The following is an 18,587-nucleotide window of genomic DNA, read 5'->3' as shown; positions in this document are numbered from 1 at the left end:
TAGGGAAATGCAAATGAAAACAACTTGGAGATTTCATCCAGTCAGAATGACGAAGGTCAACAAAACAACCAACAACAAATGGTGGTGAGGATGTGAGGAAAGAGAAACATTCATTTGCTCTCGGTGAGATTACAAACTGGTCCAGTTATTCTGGAAATAGATGCTGAGAATTCTCAAACATTTAAAAATAAATCTATTATCCAGCTATCCCACTCCTTGGCAGATGCCCAAAAGGCCATATCCTACTCTACACAATCTTGTCCAGCCATGTTCATTTCCACTCTATTCACAGTGGTCAGGAAATGAAACAACAGATATGTTCTTCAACTGAAGAATTGATCATGAAAATGTGGGACATACACACAATGGAAGACCATTCAGCTGCAAAGAAAAATAAAATCAGGCAAATAGAACTAGAAAATATACTGAGTGAGGTAGTCCAAATCCAGAAAGACTAACACTGCATATTCTTTCTCATCTGTGGTTTCTGTTTCCAAATCCTCAGATGTTAGTACATAACCTGGGATAACAGCAGAAACCAGGAATATAAATAGGGACCATGGCCCAGGGTGGATGCACTAGAGAGGGGTATAGCAGGATAGAGGTGAGATAAGTACAGAAATGGAAAAATGGGAGGTATTTTACTTGAGATGGGTTCATATAGAAGGAGAGGAAACAGGTAGGGGAAAAAAACCACTAGAATGTTTGAAAAAGGCCATAAAGAATTACACTATTTTATACTCACCTAACTATATATATTATGTATAATATATATATGTTGTATATCTATACTGCATATGTGTATACACTCATGTGTATAGGTTAAATAAAATTATGTCAGTTGGGATGATAATGCTCCCCCAAGAACCACAGACTATCTTAAAAACAACAACAGTATCAGGCATGAGAAATTTCCTTTTGAGTTGTTGGTCAGGGGTGTCCAAGTGGCTCCCAAAACAATACAGGGTATTGCTGTTTCCTTTGGTTGCCTCCTAGAAGTTGAAGGTAATTCCATATTGCTGAAGACAGCACAGTCTTCAGACACAGGACTCAGAGACTGAGCTGAATCTGACCCAAAAGCCTTATCCTTGGGGACTAGCTTTCATTATACTTGAAGGTGCTGTGCTAGCTGCCAAGGGAAGAAACCATCGCCTAGTCCTACCCAGCTGTCACACCTATGAACCCCAAGAATGATCAGGATGGTAAGACATTACTAAAGATGAGATAGTGGCAATTAGATCTTTGTAATAACCAACAGCTAACTGATACATCTAAAGGTCCACTCAACAGGTGGAAACATCATGTACTGAAAACCTAGCCAACCATGGCTAGTGAATTTATAGATCTCAGAGGACAACTAACAAATGCTAGTTACTAAAGTAGTGTACTCCCTAACTGCATTCTAAACATTTATCCTTCTACCCACAGTTAAGTGTACCTGTTACCCATCATCAAAAAGAGTTCTTTGTGCAGCAATAGAGACCATTATAGAAATCTACAACTGGTTAAAATGCAGAAAATAGGTGATGGTGGGGTGCACGACCTTGACTGATCCATCTATGACTCAACCCTACACCCAAGGCTCAGGATGCATTGCAAAAGAGGAGGCAGAAAGTTTTTTGGAGCCAGAGGACCAGGAAGTCTGTTATAGATGTGTGTTTTCTAGATTGACAGAGTAGCTACACCCACAAAATCCAAACAAGATCTGAACAATTATAAGACCAGTTGACATGCCGATGTGGGTGGGTAACTATCACTAGGCCCCACCCCTAGATGAAGAACTACAGGCAATAAAGACTTCTAAAAGGGGGAGAATGTCTTCCCGAGAAATGATCACCATAAATGGTTATTCAATCTCAAGTGGCCAGCCCTAAAACTGTACACACTAGGAACACTAAGACTTAGCAGGTTGCATTTATACATTTATTCACATATATTGTATATGTAAAACAATAATTAAGGGATACAAGGCCATGGATTTGAAAGGGAATGGATAGGGAGACATGAGAGGTTTGAAGAGAGGAGGGGGAACAATATAATTACATTTTAATTAAATTTAAAAAATAAAATTATGGTGCTGGAGAGATGGCTCAGCAGTTAAGAGCACCGGCTGCTCTTCCAGAGGACCTGGGTTCAATTCCCAGCACCCACACAGCAGCTCACAACTGTCAGTTACTCTAGTTTCAGAGGATCTGACACATTCATACCAATATACATAAAATAAAAAACTAACAACTTATATTTACACAAAAACCCCTCAAGGACAAGTGACAAATTCCAGTGAGCATGTGAGAAAAGTAGTAATCTTATTCACTGCTGCTAGGTGTGTAAACTAGTACAACGATTACGGAAATCAGTGGGAGAGTTTCTCAGAAAATTAAAAGTAGGGATACCCTATAGTCCAGCTATAGGTATATAACTAAAGGACTGCTATTACTGAGATACTTCACATGTACACTGATCATAATAGCAAAAAAGAAAAGTAAAAAAGCAATCAGTATTGTACCTTTGTATCAAAAATAAATGGCCATTAGAAGTGTACACATATACAATGGAATCTTATTCATTTATAAAGAAAAATGAAAGTTGGAAGAAAGTGATGAGTCTGTAAAGTATTGTTTTAAACCAGATAACTTGTGTTCAGAAAGACAAATACAACACACTCTCTCTCATATGTGCATCCTAACTTTTAATGTTTATATGTGTGTATTTAAGTGAGTGTGAGAGTGATTCTAGTCTATGGAATGGGACAAGAGACAGTGAGAGGAAGAAAAGAGGAACCGAGGAAGGAGAAGGAGGGGGAAGGAAAAAAGACATAAAGAAGAAACAGGACCACTACAAGTAGAAGGAACCAAGAGGAAAAAGTGGGGATGGGGGAAGAGTGGGAGTGTCATGGTGAGAATGACCAAGTCTGGAGTGGTTAAAAAATGTACTGGACTAAAATTAATATAAAAGTTTTAATGAAAATAGATTCTATGAACAGAAACACAGATGGCAAAATCCCAGGGAAGGAGCAAGAGACTCAGCTCCCCTGGGAAGGAATAGGGTCCTTTTATAGCTGATAATTGAAGTTATCTGACCGGTCCTCTTGGGCCATTTGAGGGAGTCAAGTTAGTTTTGAAAAGAGATAAGGAGGACAGATGCAGGCAAGGTGTGGCATTGCACATCTTTAACTTAATCTCAGTACTCAGGACACAGAGGTGAGTGGATCTCTGTGAGTTCAAGGCCAGTCTAGTCTACATACTGTGTTCCAGGATATCCAGGGTTACAAGATATGACCCCGTATCAAAAGGAAGAAGAAGGAGGAGGAAAAGGAAGAGGAGAAGGCAGCTACTCAACCACCTTCAGGCAGTTTTATAATGATACTTGTTTTCCCTGATGCTGGCCATATTGGATGAGGCCCCAGGGGCACCAGGAATTAAACTCTATTTTTTTTTTTTTTTTGCATAAGGCATTACAAGTCACTAGGCCAGGCTCCAAACTGTTGGAGAATGGGAGGTGTGCTTTTTATTTTTTTTAATCTTTTTTCTTTTTTGGTCCCTACAGGGAGAATAAAAAATTGTTTGAAAAATACTATAATAGAACCTAATCAGAAAAATATAAAAATTACCAATACTTATGTTACTATGCATTTTCACACCAGAACTTATTTTTTACGCTATATATTTATTTATATCAATAAGGTTATGTATTCATGAGCAATGGACTCCAAAAGCTCAGTCTCCTTCCTTCCTTCTTTCTATTTTTTCCCTCCCTCTCTCCCTCCCTCCCTCCTTCCCTCTTTCCCTCCTTTCTTCCTTCCTTTCTTTTTCCCAGACAGGGTTTCTCTGTGTAGCCCTGGCTGTCCTGGACTTCACTATGTAGACCAGGCTGGCCTTGAACTCATAGATATCTGCCCGCCTCTGCCTTCTGAGTGTGTGCCACCACCACCCAGCTCTAGCTCTTTTCTGTTAGTCCTTACAGTGTTCATCTCTGGGTAGAGTGGGTTGTGCACCTTTCTCTTTGGTTTCCTTTTTTTTTTCTGATCATTTTTCTAAACTCATTTTCACCAAGTTCCCTCTTGTGCTTTGTGTGTTCAATTAATTATCTTGTCAAGAGTCTTATCCTTAACTTGCTTGTTTGCAACAATGCCAACAGCATGTGGGAGACATTGTAGAGTCCAGTTATGCCATGGTAACATTGATGCAGCATTCCTTATAGAACATACTCATGCCTTTGATGTCTGTAACTCGAGGTTTTTCTCTGGCCTGGCTAGGACCTGCTGCCATTCTCTGACCCAAAGAAACATGCAGATGCTGTATTAATTATGAATACTGTTGGCCTTTGGCTAATGTTTCTTATTTGCTAGTTCAGTCTTAATTATTAACCCATTTCTAATAATTAAGTATTTCCAGCTTGTCCCTGCTTATATTCTGATTCTGCCTGCTACGTCACTTCCTGTCTGGATAACATGGTGACTTTGCTTTACTACATTTCCCAGAATTCTCCTTGTCTCCTAGTCTCACCTATCTTGCTTCTCTATTGGCCAACAGTGCTTTCTTTATTCAGCAACTAATAAGATAAACGTATACACAGAAGAACATTTCCCATCAGATGTCTATACTATCACCCTTCTAATAGAGTCACACGTATAAACAACTCCACATTTTCTTAAAGACCAAGAAGGTAAATTCCTGGAAGACAGTGATTCTGGTTGAAAAGCAATTAGACCTTCCTACTCATATCTAACTGAAACTTAGTACTAATTAGTACAATATTCCCTAACTCTTCCCTCCTCCTGTTACTATGAAACCTTTGGTAGCTCTCACTGTGCTCTATCCAGCTGTGTCTCAGTGTCATGAGATCCCACATCGGAATGTATCAAGCAGTACCTATCTTTTTTTGCATGGGCTGCTTCACTCTAACACAACAATTTCTGATTGCATCTGGGTTATTGGAATTGAAGAAGTTATATTTTGTATTTATTTTTAAATTTTATTTTTTGAGAGGGTCTCAGTATGTAGCCCTGAATGGTTTGGACCTTGTTATATAGAACGAGCTGACCTGAAACTCATAAAGCTCCACTTGCTTTTTGAGTGCTGGGATTAAAGGCATGTACTACCATGTCAGGTTTAGATTTAAATTTCTTTTGCAGATTTTTTTTAAATTTGAGTTAGAAACAAGATTGTTTTACATGTCAATCACAGTTCCCTCTTCCTCCCCTACCACCCTAGGTTTAATTTTTATAAGACCAATAGAATGTAGTTTTGTGTTTCTTTGTGTTGGTGTATTTCATTATTACTAGCAGGGAAAGATTTGCTTACCAACATATCTCAGTTTCAGAATTAGAGTGGTAGGTGAAACTACCCCTTGTCTCACTGTGTCCCAGAGGAAGATTCTGCAATGGGGTAGGTACACTTGGAAGTCTTCTAGAATTCATGCGACATTTTCCATAGTTCCTCCCTTCCCTTAACTCTAGACAATCTTCTAGGGTTACTACATAAAGAAGCAAATATACTGTGAATTCCAGGTGAATCCCAAAGGTTGGGAAAAGAATGCTCTTTAGGGGAAACGAGGAAGCCTCTGAGACCATCGGGGAGGGAAGGGGGAGCGATGATTACAGTAATCCCTGAGAGGAAGCGCATACGTAAGAGAAATCTCAGCCAAGTCCTAGGAAACGCGTCCCCTCCGGAGTATCCAGAAGTGAAGTGAAGTGAACCCACGTATGTATCAATTCCCCTTTGTGAGTTTTCCTTGCGGAGCCATCGAGGAGATGCCTGGTAAGGTTCCACAGTCCCCATTCTTTTCTCCAGGCTCATCTAGGAAAGCTAGCCTGCATGTAAGAGACACAGATAGATAGTTCAGATTACAGTTAGTTTGGTGACATTGTATGGTATCCTTTACTTAATAAATTTTACTTAATAAAATTTACAAGGTTTCTCAGGGAAGATTTAAAGAAGACTGGGAAGAATAACTTAGAGTAAAAGTTCCAAATGTGGACAAAGCACACACTTAATCCCGACATGCAAGAGGCAGAATCAGGCGGCTCTCCGTAAATTCGAGACCAGTCTAGGTAGCAAGTCCTGGATCAGAAACGGCCACACAGTGAGACTCTGACTCAAAAGCAACAAACCAGACAAAACTCCCAAACTTTCATGTGTAAATACAGGACAGATATTCATTGGGTGAAAAGTTTCGAACCCTTTCTGAGCCACAATTGTAAAATAAACAGTGAGTACAGACAGGCAGTTACACTGTCCCCGCATAAGTTATTGTTGTGATTATGAGAGCATCATTCAGAAACAGTCTCATTTTCCAGGAGTCATCCGGTGGTGTATTCCTTTTCTCAGGCTACCTGGTGAGGCAATGTGCTGAGTGAGCATCGTGGAAGACGGACATTTAGTCAAGCTATCACATTTGTGCCGGTAGGTTTAGTTGTTGGTTGATCATTATGCTGAGACAGAACATATATAGAAGTTGATCCCTTAGGATTATAGATGAAAAATTGCTTTACAAATTCCAAATGCATGAGGAACAGCGTAAAGTGGCAGAAATTCCACGTTGATAAACTGTAACTTCAGAAAACCTAGCCACTGGGGTAAAGGTTAACACCTGAGTTGTCATTTCTACCTGCCAGGAGAGGGACAAACAGTTTCTCTAATAGAGTGACATTGTATTTATCCACCACTCCAGGACATATAATGAACTCCACAGTATTTTTGTGTGCTTTTATTTGGTTACAATTTGGTGTTTTCTTTTTAATTTTCTTTTTGGACATGATTTTATTTTTTTTTGGGGGGGATTTTGTTTCTTATTGGGTATTTGTTTTTTGAGAAAGAATTTAAAGCTGGGAAGGGGGGAGAGGATCTGGAAGGATTCAGGAGAGGGGAAGAATATGATCAAAATATGTCAAGTTTGTTTCAAATGAAACATTACATGATAAGAAAAAGTAACTTCAGAACTTCTAGAAGATGAGACTGTGGGATTTTGATGAACCAGTCTATCCCATTATTATGAAAACCAATTACTCTTTTTCCTTTAAGCATCTCTTGTGGCTTTGGAAGCTGTCCTGGAACTAGCTATTGTAGACCAGGCTGGCCTTGAACTCACAGAGATCTCTCTGTCTCCCCAGTGCTGGGATTAAAGGTGTGCACAACCACCGCCTGGCTTCTCACCCTTAAAGTTTACCAAGAAGTGGTTGGAAAAAAACACTTAGTGTTCTAGAGGTCCCAGGTTTGACCCACCTCTGATAGTTATAGCCTCCCAGGGGACCTGCACAAACTCACATAGGAACATAAACATATACATAGCTAAGAGTGAAAAGAAATCTCAAAAGAAAAAAAGAGAAGAATCTTCTTTCTTTATCTCACCTAGGTGGCATTTTAAGTATGAAAAGTATGCTGGGTAGACACCTACTATGGTATAGGAAAGCACTAGGTCAGAGGGCAGTGACAGGCTCAGAAGTAATAAAAGTAATGTCCATAGCATGGAATAATGCATTGGAATGAGGATCTCTCCATCTTTGAATAGCATGTTCATGATTATGGTGAGTTTCTCTGTATAGGCTCCAGACATACAGATTTTTCTTTGTGAAGAAGGGCAGTAGAGGTTGGCTAGAGCTGCTCTGCATGGAATTTCCAGCTATATGGAGAAGTTATGTGATTGGTTTTCTGTGTGTTAAATAGAGGTCAGAGTAGCCGCTATAATCATGAAGAGTTCCTTCTGATCCCAGAGAAGCAGAACTGGAAGTTTCTGGACTTATGGAATGGTGTTGGTAGAAGGTTACATTAATGGTTTTTGATAAAGCAGCAAGTATTGCTTGGAGGCTGGAGGGAGAGAACAGAGATTGCGTGGTAAGCTAAAAGAGGTTTTAGCAAGTAGTATGATTAGATGTGTAATGAAGATAGGGCACTAGCTTTAGAGTTTTGTAGATTAAATGAGGAGAGACAGCTCAGTGGTACAAGAGTACTTGTTGCTTTTGCAGGGGACCTAGGTTCAATTTTCAGCACCCACATTTTGTTTCACAACCACCTGTAAAACAGGTGGTTGCAGGGGATCCTCTTCTGACACCAGGCACATACATGGCACACATACATACATGCAGGCAAAAGACTCACACAGAAAAGAAAACAAATAAATTCTAAGAAAAGAGACGAGAGAGAGAGAGAGAGAGAGAGAGAGAGAGAGAGAGAGAGAGAGAGGGAGGGAGAACAGTTCCAAAAAGACAAAATTTCATATGCAGGTGGGCCATTCTGAAATAGCCTTTCTTGGCTATTTGGAAATAGAAGCAATTATATCACACCATCGTCCTAGGAGACCCAGGATATAACCCTATCTAGTGTCTAAATAAAGGTGGACTGGCCTAGAGGAATCCAGCAAAGCCAGGGCCAGAGTAGTCAGAGCCTAGGGCTTTGTTTTTGAGGAGTAAGAATGGCCCCTGGCAGGAATTAGGGGCTCTAACAGTTTGTGGGGACCCCCCTGAGACCATTTCATACAACAGGTTACTTAAAGGACCAAAGTTAGGAGACCACAGGCATCGGTTATGTATGCTCCAGAAATAGGACGTATGGCCTTTGTAGGGGAGCTGTGTTTCTGTGATGAAAGTTTTCTTTGAAAGTTTGGCTTCTTTGGGTAAGGGATCCTAGAGTCTCAAGTGTATTACTTCTGTTTTTAAAAAATTGTCTCACCTGAAGTGGGCCTTAGTTTAAAACTTATTGGGTGTACAATCCACTCTTAAGGGTAGGTTCCATGCCCAGCAGTAGATGACCAACACAAAACAAACTCATTGGCATTTTTGGAGATGCTTTGTCTCACAATGTTTTGTCAGGGCATTTATTTATTTATTTATTTATTTATTTATTTATTTGTTTGTTTGTTTTTGTCTGGTATGTCCTTTGTGTATATGTTATGTTTTCTGGTTTTGTGTTTTTATGAGATTCCTGTGTGTGTGAACATGTGTGTTTCTGCATCTCTAAGTGTTCCTAGTGCTTTATCTTTGGCTATTTTTCTTCTGTTTGTTTTGTTCTATGACAGTCTGCTTGTTTTTGTTTTATATTTTTATTTTATCTTATTATTATTTTAGATGCATGTTTCTTTTCTAATCAGAATGAGGAAAAAAGGTGTGGATATGGGTGAGAGGGGGAGGTCGGTGAGAGTCTTGGTGGTATGTCTCCCCTCCCAGAGGAGAGTGCTCACCAAGTGGGGAGATCTTTATAGAAACTGTTCTGGTGTGGGTCCTGCTGTAAGAACTTTGGGCATCCACTAAGAAGTAGTGTCTATAAGTCTTGAGCATCCTTCCAAACTGGAGATCAGTTAGACAGGAACCACACACAAGAGGTTCAGAGATTGTTCAGAGACAGCCACAAAGGTTCATAAGATCAGTCTTAGGTCAGCTGTCTCACTAGATGCTTTTCAATGGCTCATGAGGCATTTGAGAGACGCCATCACAGTCCACCAGGACAGAGGAGAAACAGCTGGTTGGCAGTCAGACTCTCAGTTTTTGTGTGGTTTGTGGAATTCTGAGTGAGTAGCCCAAATTTTCAGCACATTTCTTGAACTCAGGATTGTGTCTCACTAAGAAGAATGAAGCTTACAGACTCGAGAGAAAGAGCAATCACCCAGCAAATTTATTAGAGAGCAAAGGATGAGAAATTTGTGCAGATGAGAGGGAGTGTAAGGTGAAAAAACTGCTCAAGCCGGGTCTAGGGGCTTTTGCATCATCACAGATGAATGGTGGTGGAAAGGAGTAAAGTCACAAGATGGCTCTTCTTCCAGGCTCCACACTGTCTGTAGAGGACTGATACATTTATTGAAAAGCCACAGACTCTATAAGCTCTATATAGAATAGAGCCTGGGGATCATGAAGTAGGTTTATTTGGAGTTTTTGTGTCTAGATGGCCAGTGTTCACTGTAGCTTATCTCTAATTATGTAGTTCCCTTTTTATTCCTATCTCAGGAGGACCAAGAAGGTGAGAAGGAAGAGGTTACATCATTGGTACAGGACCACAATCGATCCAAAATAAGATAGAATTGGTTCCATCTACTTTCAAAATATTCATGTATTTTCTTGTAGGACTTGTTTGACTCTCATAAAGACCTTTTGATATGTTGAAAGTCAGGAAATTGGGGTTAAACTCCTGTCTTTCTTCTTCCTGTATTTAGATCCCATGAACAGATCAGCAGCACATGTTGTGACTGAGTTTGTTCTCCTGGGATTCCCTGGTTCCTGGAAGATACAAATTTTCCTCTTTGTGTTGTTTTTGGTGGTTTATGTCTTGACCTTGCTGGGAAATGGAGCCATCATCTGTGCGGTACGATGTGACTCACGTCTCCACACGCCCATGTACTTCCTCCTGGGAAATTTTGCCTTCCTTGAAATCTGGTATGTTTCCTCCACCGTTCCCAACATACTAGCCAACGTTCTCTCTAAGACCAAGGCCATCTCATTTGCAGGATGCTTCCTCCAGTTCTACTTCTTCTTTTCACTGGGCACAACTGAATGTCTCTTCCTGGCAGTAATGGCTTATGATAGGTACCTGGCCATTTGCCGCCCATTACACTACCCTGCCATCATGACTAGGAGACTCTGTGGCATACTGGTGTCTTCATGCTGGTTGATTGGATTCCTTGGGTACCCAATCCCTATCTTCTCCATCTCCCAACTCCCCTTTTGTGGTTCTAATATCATTGATCACTTCCTCTGTGACATGGACCCCTTGATGGCTTTGTCCTGTGCCCCAGCTCCTACTACTGAATTTATTTTTTATGCCCAAAGTTCCCTTGTCCTCTTTTGCACTGTTGCATACATTCTTCGATCCTATATTTTATTGCTCAGGGCTGTTTTTCAGGTTCCTTCTGCAGCTGGCCGACTAAAGGCCTTCTCTACCTGTGGTTCTCATTTAGTTGTGGTGTCACTCTTCTACGGGACAGTGATGGTGATGTATGTGAGTCCTACATATGGCATCCCAACTTTGATGCAGAAGATCCTTACTCTTGTATATTCTGTAATGACTCCTCTCTTTAACCCTCTGATTTATAGTCTTCGTAATAAGGACATGAAACTGGCTCTGAGAAATGTTCTGTCAGGAATGAGAATTGTCAAAAATATATGAGTCAATGATGTGACATACTTACATGTTCTAATAAAAAACAAACTGGAGATGTATCAATTCATTTTACTCTTTTATTTGAGACAGGGTCTTTTTCATTTAATTTTTCAAAAATTAAAAACAATCTTAAATTTAATTTATTTTATGTCTATAGGTGTTTTGCTTGCCTATATGTCTGTGTACCACATGCATGCAGTGTCCTAGCTGGCCTTTAAACTTACTCTCTAGCCAAGTATGACCTTGAACATCTGATCTCCCTGTCTCCACATACTAAGTACTAGGATTACAAGTGTGTACCAAGATGCCAGGCTTTGAACTTGTTTTTCAACATTAAGTACATTTTTCAAAGCCTATTTTTTCATTGGAAAAAATAAAATATGAGTCCTATATGGTATAGTTTCCTACTCAGAGACCCATGGTTCCTCATTATACACTCCATCTATCATTGCAACAGGACAATGAAGTCAACTTCTTTTTGACTGTAGATGTGTTTATACTAGTCTTTACAGGATAAAAACTAAAACTAGCATTCCAGTTCCAATGTAGTCATTATACTTATTGGAAATAAAAGATATTGGTTCAATCTCAGAACTGGAAAAAGGAAAGCAATTTAGAATCTGGATGAAAACAAGAAAGGAATGAAGCTTTTTTTTTCCAAGAATATGGACTTAGCTTCAGAGAAACTTCTATCAGAACCATTTCCTGGGTTTATGAGAAGACTAAGTGGGCAAAGGGGCTTGCCACAGGCCTGATGACCTAATTTCAATCCATAGGACCCATGTGGCAGAGAAAAAAAAAAACTTATTCTTACAAGCTGTCCTTTCTTCTCCATATTTGTGCAGTGGCATGTAGTCACCCAACATAACAATTAATTAGTAAATATAATTTAGAAACCCATTTCCAGTATAGAAGATGTATTTATTAACACGGAAAAAGAAAATTCTAAAATATTCAGTGAGTCTGACATTAATAACTCGGCAAATGGTGTGAAAATTTGCCCTTAGCGTGCTATCATACAACACAAAGCTCCCATTTCTAACCCATCCTCATTCTTTTGTGTCAGTTGCTGATAATCTGTACCAGTGACCTCCAGTGGTCACCCGTGAGTGGTACTCAGGCAATTTTCACTTTCCCTCCAGCCTTACCTGCAGTCCTGTAGCAACCTGCTTCAGGTGCCCCTCCTCCCATCCTGACTCAATTCACTGGAGATTCCACCTCTTGTAAAGATCCAGCACCCTCTGGTCATTTCATTCTTGTCACTCTGGACTTACTCTTTGTCCTACTGCAGCCTACTTTGAGGAGCCCCTCCTCCTATCACACCTCCAGTGTTCAGGGACCCGACCTACTGATGTGGGCTGGATTTTCCCTCAACCTCCCTTAGCCTATTTTTGTAGCCCATGTCTATCCCTTTCTTCCATTGACTGACCTGCAGGAGCACTCTCTACTAGGGATCCCACAGCTACCACATTTGCTTAACATCTTGAGAGTGTAAGAGCAACCAAAGAATGGAATACTGCCCAACAAAGAAAAGACCAGATATCAATACCTAGAAACAGTGCAGTCACCCTAACTCCAGAAGCCTAGACATCAACACACACACACACACACACACACACACACACACACACACACACACACACACACGACATTATCCCTCTACCAGAACTCCGTAACAGTAATCCTAATACAGTAGTAGGTTCTGAGAAAGTCAATTTAACTGAAGCATAAGACAAGGACATCAAAACTGCAATTATCAATATGTTCAAGGACCTAAAAGAGGATATGAATAAACCCCTTAATGAAATCTGTGAAAACACAAACAGTAGAATGAAATAACAGAAACACTTCAAGACACAAAGTAGAAGCAGAATCACTAAAGAAAACCCAAATTAAAATGAAACTGGAAATAAAAAATTTAGAAGGCCAAATAAAAACTTCAGAGGTTAATTCTCACCAACTGATTATAAGAGATGGAAGAGAGAATTTAGGCACTGAAGACAAGGTAGAAGGAAATGGATACCTCAATCAAAGAAAATGGTAAATCTAGAAAAATTCATCCAGGAAATCTGAGACAGTACGAAAAGACCAAACCTAGAAATAATAGGAAGGAGAAGAAACCCAGGTCAAAGGCACAGAAAATATTTTCGGAAAAATCAGAAGATGTTCCTAACCTAACTAAGGAGGTGACTATCAAGAAGCATCCAGAACACCAAATAGGCTGGACCAGAAAAGAAATTCCTTATGACATACAATAATCAAAACACTAAATGTACAAAGGAAAGAAAGAATATTAAAAGCTGCAAAGACCAGCTCTCTCACCTGCCTCAGGCACTGATGGGCAGGGGTCAGGCATCTCTCTCTGCCCATGATGCCACATGACAGGTAAGCAATGGAGGAAAGCTCTTTCATGCTCACAATATTGGGGCTGGCTTGTCCACACCTCTACCAGTGGGGTTGGCTCTATTGTGCTACCCATGTGAGGTGCAAGGCTTGCTCTCCCAAGTGTTGTGCTGGTGGCAGGCAGGGACAGCTCTCCCACCCTTCTGACCTCAGGGCCAGCTCTTCCACCTGCCTCAGGTGCCTAACACAGCTATTAAAAACCCTTTGAATATTATATTTATCTCTACCTGTGGTTAATATCTTGGCCAATATGATAGCTTTTATTGATTTGTTTACTGTTAACACACTTTCCTTATCTAGAAATTAGAAAGTTCAGTACTATCTAAAGCCAGAACTTTCATTTTTAGACCCAAATTGTAACTTGTCCTGATGATTGGATCTGGTTTAAGATCTATTTTCCCTCTGACTTAATTATTCTGCTGCTCCTGCTTACTCTAGGATGGATATGGGAAAGAGGAGCAGAAAGGTGTTTCCTAGGCTGGAATAGTGATGTAACCAATATAATCAGGGGCTGTTGCCTTGTAAGTTTACAGTGTCTGCATGTTGGTATTTTTCTTAACACACACACACACACACACACACACACACACACACGGTGGGTTCCTCAGGCAGGGACAGTGCTTTTATTGGCTGGTTGATAATTGCTTCTTTCATGACTCTTCTCTGGTGACCTACTTTGCATAGACTTTCTTTCTGGATTGCTTTATTTCTCTAAGTAATACTTCTGGGCAGAATCCCTTTCAAGATGGTCAAAATGAGTTGCTTTTCATGGAGTATAACTAGGTCAAATAAGGGTACTTTACTTGTTGTGGAAATGTGGCAGGTTCTTTCTTGCTTTGTTCTTAGAGCCAGTTCATTTCCCCTCCCCCTTAATCCCCGCTCCACATGAGCCATGGACTGTGCAGCTGCCCCTCAACCGTGTGGGGGCAGTCTCATTCAAACCACCACAGTGGTTCTTTGGCAGTATTCCTCTCTTACTAGGGAATCACACATTTAAACATCTTTCTCTGTTGGTTAGGATGATGAACTAATACAAGTGAAATTATATTCACAATCGTTTCTTTTCTTCCTTTTTTTTTTTGAGGCAAGGCTTCTCTGTGTAACAGCTCTGGCTGTCCTGAAACTCGAGGTCCTGGAACTCCTGGAACATGCTGGCCTCAAACTCACAGAGGTCTGTCTGCCTCTTGCCTCCCGAGTGCTGGGATTGAAGGTATGCACCACCACTGCCCGACTTATTCACAATCTTTTTAAAAAAATATTTTATTTAAATAACAGTTTTTCATTTATCTTACATATCAATCAGTTTCCTGTCCTACCTCTCCTTCCTTCCCCTCTCCTCTGCTTTCCCATCTACCCCCATCCCCATCCACGCCTCCACCATCTCCATTCAGAAAGGGACAGGTCTCCCATGGGCTTGCACAAAGCATGGCACATCAAGTTGAGGCAGGACTGAGATCCTCCCCTTAAATTGAGGTGGGGCCAGGTAATCTAGCATGGGGAACCAGTTACCAAAAGTCAGCTAAGCACCAGGGAGAGGTCCTGTTCTCACTGTTACAAGCCTTACTAAGAGACCAAGCTACACAATTAAATGAATCCAAGAATGATATTTGTCTTAGTTAAGGTTACTGTGCTGCAATGAAACACCATGACCAAGAAAAAAACTTGGGGAGGAAAGGCTATATTTGGCTTACACTTCCACATCATTGTTCATCACTGAAGGAAGTCAGGACAGAAACTCAAATAGGACAGGAACCTGGAAGCAGGAGTAGATGCAGAGGCCAGAAGAGGGGTGATGCTTAATGGCTTGCTCAACTGGCTTTTTATAGAACCCAGGACTACCAGCTCAGGGATAGGACCATCCCCAATGGGCTGGGCTCTCTCCCATAAATTACTAATTATGAAAATGACCTTTGGCTGTATCTTTTAGAGGCAATTTCTCAATTGAGGTTCCCTCCTTTCAGATGACTCTACCTTGTGTCAAGTTGACATAAAGCTAGTCAGTTCAACTGACCTCTTGTTAACTTGACAAACAAACATATCACCATTATGCCATAGCCTTTCCTTTCTTGTTCATCCGCAAGATCACAATTAATATCAATATCACAATATAAAACATTTTTACAAACTTTAAAAAGTTCCACAGTCTTTAAAAATTCAAACACTTTAAAATTGAGTCTCTTAAAAATCCAAAGTCTTGGCCTGGCAGTGGTGGCACACGCCTTTAATCCCAACACCCAGGAGGCAGAGGCAGGCAAATCTCTGTGAGTTCGAGGCCAACCTGGTCTACAGAGCCAGTGCCAGGATAGGCTCCAAAGCTACACAGAGAAATCCTGTCTCAAAAAACAAGAACAAAAAACAAAACAAACCAACCAACCAACCAAACAAAAATATCTGAAGTCTCTTTTGAAATCTACACTTGCCTTTAAAAATTTGGATTCTCAACTCTGTTCTCCTGTAAAATAAAATAAAAAAAATAAGTGAACACTTTCTTACTTCAAGAAGGAAGAACCAGGGCACAGCTGCAATCTGAACAAAGCAAAACCAAACTCCAGAAGTGTAAGTAACTCAATAGCCAATATCTGGGATTCACTCATGATCTTCTGGTCTCCTCCAAAGTGCTCCAGTCACTTCTCTGACTTCATCTTTGTAGCACATGTAGATTTGTCTTTTAGACTCAGGATGGCTCCACTCCACCTGATGGACTATCTCTCCAGCCTTGACATTTTCTGTTATTCTTTTGAGAAAGGGTTTCACTTTCTAGCCCCAGCTGGCCTTGAACTCACAGAGATCTACCTACCTCTGCCTCCCAAGCACTGATATTAAAGGTATGTCCTTGTGTGTGTGTGTGTCTGTGTGAGTGTATATCACATGTGTGAAAGTTCCCTTGGAAGCATTGGGTTCCCTAGAGTTGCATATAGAAACCCTATTTATGAATTTTGCATAATCCTCTTCCCAAAGAAGACATGTCGGAGGGCATATTTCATGTCCTTGTTACGGAGGCTATAGATAAAAGGATTTAAAGCTGGTGTTACCACAGAGTATATCAGTGTGATAATTTTATGCATAGCAACTGAGTTGCCAGATGTGGGAATCACATACATGACCATTATGGTTCCATAGAATAGAGATACTACCAGCAAGTGGGATCCACAGGTCGAGAAGGCCTTTTGTCGTCCATCAGAAGAAGGAACCCGAAGAACAGCCCTGAGCACCAGGGTATAGGATCCAAGGATGTACAAACTGGTGAGGACAATGATAAGAGTACTTATAGAGTAGAATACATGCCTTATGGTGGGTGTAGGTGTACAGGACAGAGCCATTAGTGGGTCCACATCACACAGAAAATGATCAATGATGTTGGGACCACAGAAAGACAATTGAGAAATGAAAGAAATGGGAATCAAATGTCCAAAGAAGCCAATGATCCAACAGAGGGAAACCAGAATAATGCAGAATTGCCTAGTCATGATGGAAGGGTAGTGCAGTGGGAAGCAGATGGCTAGGTACCGGTCATATGCCATGGCACAGAGGAAGAAACATTCAGTTGTGCCCAGGGAAAAGAAGAAGTAGAACTGAGTAAAGCAGCCAGAGAAGGACATAATTTTAGATTTGGAAAGAAAGTTGACCAGCATGTTGGGGACTGTGCAGGTCACGTACCAGATTTCTAGGAAGGAGAAGTTGGCCAGGAACATATACATAGGGGTATGGAGTTGGTGGTTCCATCTTACTGCACAAATGATGGCCATATTCCCCATCAAAGTTATCATGTAGACCAGCAGAATCAGTGAGAAAAGTGTGATTTGGATCTTCCAGGGCCCAGGGAAGCCCAGTAAGACAAAATATGTCACTGTGGATACCTGCGACTTATTCATGATCACCAGACTGTGGGGAGAAGACAGAAAATAGTCATGTACTTTGTTGCTGAAACATCTTGAAGCCTTTCTTGGGGCTAAAAGTTTGACTCATGCAGGCAAATGCACTGGATTTTAAAATTTTTTAAAATTATTTTTACAATCCAACCCCAGTTCCTCCTCCCTCCTCTTTTCCCTCCTCCCTATCTTCCCTCATCACAACCCCTATCTACTCCTCAGAGGAGATAAGGCTTCCCTTAGGGAGTCACCAAAGTCTGGGATACCAAGTTGAGGCAGGGCCAAGTCATCGTCACCCCCTCCTCCAATAAGTCTGGGCAAGGTATCCCACCATAGGTAGTGGGCTCCTATAAAGGCCCCTAGCAGTGGGACCAGGACTTGTCCCTGGTACATGAAATGCACTGGATTTTAAAAAACAAGTCTTGAGCAAATCCTATCCTATTCCTGAGTGGTCTCTTTGGCTGAAAAAATGAATTCTAAGTTTTGTGAGTTTTCTGTGGCAGTAGAGAAAAACAATTGAATTTAATCTTTGTTAGTTTAGTTTATATACCAATTTCTTAGCAAAAGACCCTGGGTTTGATCTCCAGAACCAGAAAAAAACAGTTACAAATAAACAAAATAAGAATATTTGAATAATGGTAAAAGTGGTTTGATTTATGCTGGCTTGGTTTTCAGAGAAAGTTGTTCAGAGGCTACCAAAGTGCCATCACCTCCAAATGTGAGGACACTTATGCACTATTATTTTCAACAGAGTTTGTATAAATTTGAATGGTTTATAATTTGACATTAATTCATATTAGTTTTGGAGCTCTTTCCATTAGGAGAATTTATTTTTGACTGTGTTAAATAATAACAAGAGAAGAAAGTCAATAGCCACAAATAATTTTTATGCAGTTTGCTTGTTCTTATTTAGAGATATTTGTATTAGATAGCTAATTTATGATTTTCTTTTTAGCAATAAAAAGCCACTGTTATTTACTCTATTTAATTTCACATGTCAATTTATCATGCTTCTTATACATTTAAAAGTGTTATATCTTGGGCTGGAAAGATGGTTCAGAGGTTAAGAGCACTGGCTGCTCATCTGGAGGTCCTGAGTTCAATTCCCTGCAACCACATGGTGGCTGACAACCATCTGTAATGAGATCTGATACCCTCTTCTGGCATGTAGGCATGCATGCAGGCAGAGCACTGATACCTAAAAAAATGGCATGATAGGTGATTCTTGGCT

The 18,587-nt window shown here is 40.5% G+C and overlaps 2 protein-coding genes across 2 annotated transcripts; one reads left to right on the top strand and one right to left on the bottom strand.

Annotated features, from left to right (window-relative positions):
* Positions 1–10,106: 10,106 nt before the first annotated feature.
* Positions 10,107–11,090, top strand: LOC100752456 (olfactory receptor 11H4). Its single transcript, XM_027386488.1, has one exon. The coding sequence runs from the start codon at positions 10,146–10,148 to the stop codon at positions 11,088–11,090; it is 945 nt and encodes a 314-aa protein (XP_027242289.1). The 5' UTR covers positions 10,107–10,145.
* Positions 11,091–16,414: 5,324 nt separating this feature from the next.
* On the bottom strand, positions 16,415–17,359 carry LOC100752760 (olfactory receptor 11H7). The gene has a single exon (XM_027386487.1). It carries the CDS (start codon positions 17,357–17,359, stop codon positions 16,415–16,417), a length of 945 nt encoding a protein of 314 aa, XP_027242288.1.
* Between the last annotated feature and the right edge of the window lie 1,228 nt (positions 17,360–18,587).

Source organism: Cricetulus griseus, assembly GCF_003668045.3.
Source record: "Cricetulus griseus strain 17A/GY chromosome 1 unlocalized genomic scaffold, alternate assembly CriGri-PICRH-1.0 chr1_1, whole genome shotgun sequence".
Taxonomy (NCBI): domain Eukaryota; kingdom Metazoa; phylum Chordata; class Mammalia; order Rodentia; family Cricetidae; genus Cricetulus; species Cricetulus griseus.
Note: the sequence above shows the minus strand (reverse complement) of the source record. Positions and strands in the feature narration are given on the sequence as shown.